Source organism: Saccostrea echinata, unplaced genomic scaffold, assembly GCF_033153115.1.
Source record: "Saccostrea echinata isolate AGI-Se365-2 ecotype Australia unplaced genomic scaffold, CSIRO_AGI_Sech_v1 ptg000022l, whole genome shotgun sequence".
Classification (NCBI taxonomy): Eukaryota; Metazoa; Mollusca; class Bivalvia; order Ostreida; family Ostreidae; genus Saccostrea; species Saccostrea echinata.
Window position 1 is genome coordinate 10,784,028 of NW_026889771.1, and position 9,992 is coordinate 10,794,019.

Below are 9,992 nucleotides of genomic sequence, written 5' to 3' on the forward strand. Positions count from 1 at the left end.
GATCAAAAATAAACGTTAAACAAACTGTTGAAGAAAGATACTTTTCTAAATTTTTGCTCAGTAGGTCGCTAATGTGAACAAGCGCGTTTGCCCCATGAGTATAATCTAGGCAAGATTGAAATATTCGATTACGTGAACACAAATATCGACTCGACTAGCACTCGTGCTAACTATATAATTATTATTTCATTTATTCTTGTGAATTTAATTGCACCTATTTGTAATGAGCAGAAGATAATATGCCGTGTACGTTACGCATCTTTGATAAATTGGTCCGAAACAGCAGTCAAGTTATTGAAGCCCCAAATTTAAGGGGGTTTGAGAATAGAAAATTAATGCTCGTTTATTGCTGGACAGCTGCAAATTTACAAATATTTTGACAATTACATAAAGCGGGTATCGACCTTAAGTCAATTGTGCATTAGCATAAGTCACAGGTTATAACAACATTAAAGACGATAGATGGGTTACATTAAATTGTAGTCAAATAAAGATTGACTAATCCTTAAATTGCTCACGAGCAGTGACATCCTTCAAGAACAACGTATTTCCTATCGTTTTAATTTTTTTCTTTTATTGATAATTACGTCATGTTTTCTCATATTCCACTTAAAAGTTATTGCAGTGAATGCCTGTAGGTGTATTTTAAATATTAAATCAATGACTTCGATCTCGTTACAACGACAGCCAGTTAAATTTCTCATTGTAAAACCTTTTAAATCTTTTTAAAATTTTTTTACTAATACACATTTAACACAAAGAAAAAAAATCATCGAAACGCACGAAGACCTCCATTGTCTTTGTAATTTTAAAGTCCTTTCAGTATAATTTTTTAAGTTTAATAAATAACTACAAATGATATATTTCCCTGTATATACAGTTTACGGCGTCCTTTCTATAAATCGCAATGGCTTCATCTCTCTTCAGCCATTCTAGGAGAGATTCCCTATTGTTATGTCCCTTGTGTGATGAGGGTCTCAAAAACCCAAGTGCGCTACCTTGTTCTCACATTTTCTGTGAATCATGCATTAAATCTTACGTGACCGGATTTTCTCAAAACGGGAAACTTCCAAACATCGAAGTACCATGCCCTGTTTGTAGAGAAGCTATGCCACTCATTGAGGATATCTTTTCTCCAACGCCATTGTCTCACAGGTCCAAGCGGTATTCGTCGTCTTATAACGACCTTTTGGACTCATCTCAGACTCCGATGACTGCAAAATTGAGTCCGCGATCAACTACAGGCTTACCTGGTTCCCAAAGTGCTCGCAATACTCTACAACACCCAAAACTGCAGATTTCGGAACGTCCATTTTCTTCCTTTATGGACAAAACTTTTCAGGTGAGATTTTGCGAACCATGTCAAGGTAAAGGGGAACCGCTCAAGGCCGCGTCTCACTGGTGTGTTAACTGCCAGGAAGGGTTGTGTGCATTCTGCATCGACCAGCATAAAAGCATGAAACTTCTGAAAGATCATGAGATTGTTGACATATTTTCCTTGAAACCAGAACATGTGTATGACAAGGAAAGCACAACCACTTGTTCTTTCCATACTGAGAAAGAATTGGATTTGTTTTGCGTGGATCATGCATGTCTTGTGTGCGTGACTTGTGTTGCGTTGGATCATCGAAAATGCGGAAACGTCAAGCATGTGGAAGAAGTGGAAGTGGAAAAAGACCTTGGAATAAATCTCGATAATTTGCTGGATGAAGTGGAAGAATGTGCTCTGTACGCAGACTCCGTCATACAATTCAAAGGCGAAAATAAGAAGAAACTGATAAAAGAAAAAAGGCAAGCTACAGAGAAGGTGGCAGCAAAGATAAAAGATTTCAAGATGGTTTTGGACACCATGGAATCAAAAGCAGTGCAGCAAATAGAAAAAGTCCATCAAGGAGAAATGGATCTGTTGGATGAGCAAATTGCACGTTACAGAAAAATGATGAACGCCATGGTTGACAGAAAAGAGAAACTTGATTCAAGTATCAAGAGGAACATCAAGGGTCACATACTTTTCCATGCTCCTGCTGCTGACGAATTAAAGAGGTACACGGAAAAAGAATTTGTATCTGATAAAAACGCTAACAAGCAGAGGTCTTACAATTACACTTTCTCGCCTGATTTTGAGGAAAACGCTTTGGCAGAGAAAGTAATCGGTCATCTTACTGCTCATGACAACAAAATAAAAGTGGCAGACCCTCCAAAGCACAAGTCTCTGTCTGACAGCGCTGTCGAGAAACTGTCTCAGTTTAGTGGAGGTATCTCATCTGATCTCAAGGTTTGCAATTTTACTGGAGCAGTCTACATGGAGAATGGAAATATCATTCTTGCAGATAATGAAAATGGAAGTCTTAAACTCTTCAACCAAGATGGAAAATTCAAGCATAGTCTCAGCTGTGGAGACGTCAAGTTTGATGCACCGTGGGACATGACAAGCATTGATGGAGACCACATTGCTGTAACCTTTCCACACCGGAAGAAGATAAGAATTTACCGAGTCCGGGAAAGTATTGCTCCCGTCAGATACTTTGAAACTTACGGGGCCTGTAGAGGAATCGCCTTCCATAATGACGGATTCATCGTCACTTTCTCTGAAATGGGCAAATTCAAAGCGGCCATAAAATTCATCGACAAACGAGGAAAAATTTCTAAGATTCTCCACGGAGATAAAACCGGAATCAACAAACTTAAAGGACCGTATTACATATCATCTCGTCCGGACGAAAACGGAAGGTTCTTCGTCACAGACATACGACAACACATGCTTCTGGTTGTTAACCCTGATCAAACCATAGAACTGGTCCTCCAGGACGAAGTGAACCTAAAAGGTGCCGCTGGCGTGGAGGTGGACATCGACAATAATGTGTACGTTTGCAGCAATGGAGCCAGTCTAGTTGTTCGTCTTGTGGAGAACTTCACGAAACAGCAGGTCATCATAGACAAAGTCAAATACCCCGTTAAACTGTGCTTCAATCCACGACTGAGAAACATCTTCTTCATTACAAATCAATCTATCGATGCCTGTGACAATGTGTTGATATATAATCAATGCTAGAGAATATGCCTGGCCAAAACTGAAATGATTAATGTAGATCCTTTTAGTCCTTGTAATCCTGTTCTATCAAAATTATCTGACATAGATGTATTATATACAGTGTGTGTCATTTTTTGAATAATGTTTGGGTCTTAGGCAATTTTGTGAGTCACTATTAATTGATCAAAAATATTTCTTTAAAATAATAAGTAGCTTTTTATTGATTTTTTAAAGGGTGTTTTCTAGGTCAGCACAGTATTATAATTCATTGGGCTTATATTTTGTGATTATTTTGAATTACTTATTGTCAAATACTTGTAGTTCACCACCCAACATGAAAAACTAATAGTACTATTAATTTTTACCTTCCGCTAAAATCGAGGTACATGTATTTTGCGGAAAGAAAACATAAATATGTGCAAAAGTTTTTATCACATGTACATGTGGCTTACACAAAGAAATCACAAATAATGCTAGATATATTGTCAGTATCATAAGATTTCTTCATTTTTAGTTTTTCTTCCTTTTGACCATTGCCTTGCTCTAAAACAAGAGATCGAAGTAGAAAACTGATATATTTTTATTACAAATACTTAAAGTTTTAAAAAAATAAAGAAAATTTTTTTTCACTAAAATTCATAAAGAGAAGATAAAATGAATGTTTCAATCTTCAGATAGTATCAGTGATAAAGGAATCAAATGCAGGCTGACAGAAGTGCAATCTTCCTTATGGTCTTGATTGCAGCATTCACGATGCGCACGGATTTATTTACATTTTGCTATGTGTTATCGATTGCACTTGAAGAGGGATAACTCCGATTTCATTAGATGTCTAGAACCCATAAAACATCAAATCGGCCACAGGAATGTTTAATGCTAAGCATTTTAAAGTGTTTCCACAAGAAGGAGTCCAAAGGAAATAAATTTCATAGTAGAAAAGTTTTTATTGCAAAACTGTAGTCTTAGCTTTCCTTTTCTGTGCAAAAATACTTTTTCAGTGAATTGTTAAATATTAATCAAAATACATGTAAAAAAAAAAAAAAAAAAAAAAAAAAAAAAACTCTTGGAGATACTGAATTATAGTATCATCATTTTTTTGTTTCAGAACGAAGGATACAGACGTAATACATTTAATTGCCAATGTTGTGTAAATAACTACCATAAAATCTCCGTTACACCTTCATATTCATTGTCGGTTACAAAATAAATTCTGATGCATTGTATTTATCAATTTACTTATTTCATTTCTACATCTAAGGCTTATATAGCCTGCTTGGAGACAATAAATTGGGTTCTTTCTTTTCTCAAGTTAATGAATGCATTGTTCCAATTAGCTGAAGAAAATGCTTCTGCAGGTCTATGACCCTATTAAAATAAACCATGTGCCTTACTGTATAATTATATCACAAAACAGAGCACAAAATCAGAAAAAAAGTATGTGAAGTTTTAATGATGCTAACAATATAAAAAATGCAAACAAAAAATGGTAGTTTTGAGAAAGTCATTAATTTCTTTAGCAAGAGATACTCCTTGCTGCTACTTTAAAGTCATACATCTATCCACTCAAGTGAAATAAAATAAAAAAAGAGCAAGTACAAAGGAAATCGTAATAAATAATAACGAAAAACAAAATATTCTAACAAACAGAAGTACGTATATAAATAAATTTTTGTGAAGAATAGCAAGATCACATATATTACCCGCTAAGTAATCAAAGCAAATATCATTAAAAACCGTCAGTCGTATATAAGAATGTGCCATTTTTGCATGCACATTAAATTTTCTTGTACATTCTTTAATCAAGCATTATATGAAATTTAAACGTTTTCACGACTCCATGGATACAGTTCACATATCGATGTATGTACTCTGTAAATTGTTAGTAATTTTTTATAATTTAAAATCTTCATTAAATATGACAGTATTTTTACAGTTAGATTTGTTTATTTCTTGTTATGTGTCAAATGTATAAAACATAACAGTTTCTGTGGACTGACGTTTTAGGAGTTGAGAGTTCGATCCCTAGCGTGGGTTCTGCCAAATTTTCTATAGAAATGGAAGCTGTGCACTATTTCGACATAGTATGCTTTTATATCAATCCTTTGTATACATGTACTATGAAATATATGGAGATAACGAACAGTATTCAAACTCAAAGGTCCATTAAACAATACAAATTTTGGAGCAGAGCAAACACTGACCTCTAAAACATCAGAGGTGGGATCAGGTGCTATGGAGGAGTGAGCATCCCCTGCTGACAGATCACACCCACCGTGTTCTCCTTGTCATGATCGGGAAATAACGGGGGAATCTGTCGACAATTCAGTGTGTAAATAATGGCCTAACAATTAGTACGAAAAACGTCAGTTAGCATTTGACTGAATAATAAATTGTATTTGCTGACAAGGTCATTGTATCGACCATAGAACTATGTGAAAAAAATTGGGTAATAATTATACAGAGACAAACTTAGAGGAAACATAATAATACACTTTATTATAAGATTGAATAAGTCTTAGCTCTCAAATTGGCTAAGATCCAACACTGTAGAAAATGTTCACCTGCATGTAACTTTCCTTTCCAGGTGAACATGAGGATTTTATTTTTCTACTTTGGACTAAAAATAGTTTGAGAACTTCCATACTGATACAATTGATTATGAAAAGTTATTTCACCCGCACCCAACTTCCACTCAGTTAAACATAACATTCAGGCATGCGGTATTTGTGTGGGGACCCCCCCCCCCCCCCACACACACACCACCACCACCACCAAAAAAAAAAGATCTTTTCTTAAAGTACATTTTTACTGTTAATTTAGTATGAAAATGTTCATTGTAAGACTGGTTGCCCCCTTCAGATCTACTAGTATATTCAAATCCCTCCAATGTTCATTAAGGAATTCCGAATAAATAAAACTGGTTATGTTAAGAGCCATTCTCTGTAACGACTTGAACTTTTATATAGAAGCTGTGGCACGCATAGTCTCAGAATTTCTCCAAACTCTCTATGATAAAAGTCTTTGATACCGTAAACTCAAATCAGGCAGAAATTGGTTGCTACGTGTCATGGTTACCATGGCAACATGTCCTAAAGTTTGAAAAATGGCATTTTTCAACATGTTCAGAGTCCCACAGTTAACGTTTGCAGCAAAGCAAACAAGTGGCAATGATTGTTTCTGAAAATTGAAGGTCTGATGTCTTAAATGCATGATAAACATGTTTGGTAAATCAACTACTACATACGTTACTATGGAAACAAAGTATTCAAAAGTAATAATTTTGCTCATTTAATTTTATAAAGTCATACACTTAAGAATAAAAAAAAATATATAGGTTGAAATGCAAGCAAATAATAGACAAAAGATCCTTGTAACATATACCAAGGAAGAAATATGATATTTCTTATAGGTTGGCAATGGTTGCCATGGTTTTAATACCAAGAAAGGATTTTAAATTTACTCTCTTAGTGATTAAATTTAATCCTATCTTTTTAAAAAGCATATTTCTATATAACAAATGATCAATTGTTAAAGATGTTCATGTGACCCTAATTCTCACATTTCAAAAAATTCAAATTCAATTCTTTAAATAGAGCGTTGCTATGGAAATAAGCCGAAAAAATATGCATAAAAATCTGAAAAATATTCTGTTTCCTTGGATACGTACCCTTGTATGTAGATTCCCAAAACTTTTATGATTGGTAAATATGAACAACTAACCTGACTTTCAATTTTGACTGCCACCCAATCTCTAACTGGATGCAAAAAGCTGGCACATAGGGTTTAATATTGATATAAAATTAACAAAATCGGACATTTTCCCTTCTTGGTTACCATAGCAACAGTGTTGTATTTTTCAACAAACGTTATCAATATATGATATTCAACTTTAGTTTTACCAGATAAGTACTATTCAAGGTGAGTCAAATAATATGTTTCTTGAATAAAAGGTAAGTAAATTCCTAAGGCAGCAAAAAAATATCACTTTAAACTACTGGTACATTGTTTCCATGGTTACACTGCAAAGTAACAATTAATCCCAATTTTTCTTATGTTGTCGGTGTTGCAAGGTCCTAAGGATGTATATGTGCCAGTCATGAAATTTATGATTTTTCCTGAAGATAGTAGCATTAACCCAATCTTAGCAACACATTTTGGATGGTAACACTGTGTTACCATGGCAACCATAAAAGTTATTTTTAGAATAATATTGCCAATACCTAATTACTTAAGGTCAAATATTTTTCATTGTTTTTCTTACATTGTTGTTTGAGTTTGATCATTTAACACCTATCATTAGTGAATATTGAGCGTTTTTCTGCATTTTTCAGCATCTAGAATGTATTCCAAATGTACCCATGGTTACCACTTACTTAGAGATAAATTCTAAATAGTTTCTTTATAGCATAAGTGGCAACAAGGTGTCAGGTTTTGGGGAGAATGGTTTGTTTGTTATTCTTATTCTTTATTAAGGCTTAATAAATATTCAAAGTAGCTGAAAATCTCAATTTTTCCAACTTTTCTGGCTGTTACCATGGCAACCAAGACACTTAGCAACGAAATTTTATTTGATATATGTTTCTGGTGTCAAGTTGTAATAATGGGCAAAGTTTCATCAAAATCGGTGACCATGCGTGGCAAAGAAGTTTAAGTGGTTACAGAGAATCGCTATTAATCTTTTACTTTGATTCCTCACTGTGTTTTGCTAGGACTTCAGCAAATATAAATAATCAAGAAAGAAGTCATGCTTTGCTTAGCGAGTTTGTATCATTTAATCATATAATGAAACAATTATATATTTCTGTTTTTTTTTCAGTCAACAGGATGATTTAGCCATCCTCGAGGTACAATAATCACCACGCCCTTTGGGCCGAATATAGTACCACTTAGGTGCGTTAAATCATCGTATTGACCTCAAAAAAAAACAGCAATAATTGTATTATCTTGTACAGAGCAGAGAAGATTAACAAGTCTCAATGTGTTTACCTTAGTTAAATAAGACCTATTATATTTTTAGAAACAAAAAACAAAAACAAGAGGCCCATGGGCCACATCGCTCACCTGAGCAAATTGGCTAGGCAAAAGCACAAATCAGTTCAGTATTGAAAGATTACCTGGGGGGGGGGGGGTTGAATTTTAAACTACCGGTACCTTCCTTGTCAATTCAACAAATAGCTTTGTTGTATTTGAAAAGTTTTTAAAAAAAATTTCCCATATATTCCTTTGTAAAAATTTGATACCCCATTGTGGCTCCTCCCTATCCCAGGGGTCATCATTTGAACAAACTTGAATCTACACCACCTGAGGATGCTTCCATATCAATATGACTAAACATAGTTTTTCTGTTCTTGAGAAGAAATATTTTTCCATATGTTCTTATATAAAACTTTCGACACCCTATTGGGCCCCAGCCTACCCCTGCAAAAGCGGATCCAGGGCCGGCACGCCGGGCGTGCGCCCCCCGTTTGAATTTTTTTTATGTAGAACTTATAGGTCCATTATCCTAAAATCAAGGAAAAAAATCTCTTCTTTGTAAGAATTCGTCAGCTTCCCGGACCCCTACCAGGGCCTTGCTCTAGACCCACTAGGGGCTTCAATGCAGCCCCCAGACCCAATGCCTCTACTGCCCCCCCCCCTTACGAAATTCATGGATACACCACTGCCCCGGGGGTCATCATTTGAACAAAATTGAATTTACACTACCTGAGGATGCTTCCATATCTAAATGACTAAACATGATTTTCAGTTCTTGAGAAGATATTTTCCTATATATTCCTATGTAAAATTTTCAATCCCATATTGGGCCTCACCCTACCCCAAGGGTCATCATTTGAACAAAATTAAATTTACACTATACCTGAGGATGCTTCCATATCAAAATGACTTATCATGGCTTTGCAGTTCTTCAGATATTTTCCTATACTTTGATCCTCCATTGTGGCCCCACCCTACCCCCGGGGGTCATAATTTGAATAAATTTGAATATACACTACCTGAGGATGCTTCCATATAAATATGACCAATCAGGGCTTTCCTGTTCCTGAGAAGAAGATTTTTTAAAAGATTTTTCCTATATATTTCAATGTAAAACTTTGATAGTCCATTGTGGCCCCACCCTACCCCCGGGAGTCATGATTTGAACAAATTGGAATCTACACTACCTGAGGATGCTTCCATATAAATATGACCAATCAGGGCTTTCCTGTTCCTGAGAAGAAGATTTTTTAAAGATTTTTCCTATATATTGCAATGTAAAACTTTTGATCCTCCATTGTGGCCCTGCCCTACCCCCGGGGGGTCATGATTTGAACAAACTTGAATCTACACTACCTGAGGATGCTTCCATATAAATATGACTCATAATGGATTTTCTGCTATTGAGAAGAAAATTTTTAAAGATTTTTCCTATATATTTCTAAGTAAAGAATTGATCCTCCATTGTGTCCCCGCCCTACCCCGGGGGTCATGATTTGAACAAACTTGAATTAACACTATCTGAGGATGCTTCCACATGAGTTTCATCTTTCCTGACCCTGTGGTTCTTGAGAAGAAGATTTTTAAAAGATGCTATTAATTTTTCACAAATTCTCTATTATCTCCCCTTGAAAGTGGGCGTGGCCATTCATTTGAACAAACTTGAATCTCCTTCACCCAACGATGCTTTGTGGCAAGTTTGGTTGAAATTGTCCCAGTGGTTCTGGAGAAGAAGATGAAATTGTGAAAAGTTTACAACGACAACAACGCCAACAACGACGACGACAGACAACGGACAAATTTTGATCAGAAAAGCTCACGTGATCCTTCGGCTCAGGTGAGCTAAAAACAGTAATTCCCACAAGTTTATGAATAGGCATCAATGTTAGAGAAGTAGAAAAATTGACTATCCTATGCATGTATTTATAACAACTTCCTGTCATAAACATGAAAAACAAGAGGCCCATGGGCCACATCGCTCACCTGA

The 9,992-nt window shown here is 35.5% G+C and overlaps 1 protein-coding gene across 1 annotated transcript; it reads left to right on the plus strand.

Moving 5' to 3' along the window:
- The first annotated feature begins 884 nt into the window (after positions 1-884).
- On the plus strand, positions 885-3,052 carry LOC133190708 (E3 ubiquitin-protein ligase Midline-1-like). The gene has a single exon (XM_061326394.1). The coding sequence runs from the start codon at positions 908-910 to the stop codon at positions 3,050-3,052; it is 2,145 nt and encodes a 714-aa protein (XP_061182378.1). The 5' UTR covers positions 885-907.
- Positions 3,053-9,992: the final 6,940 nt, after the last annotated feature.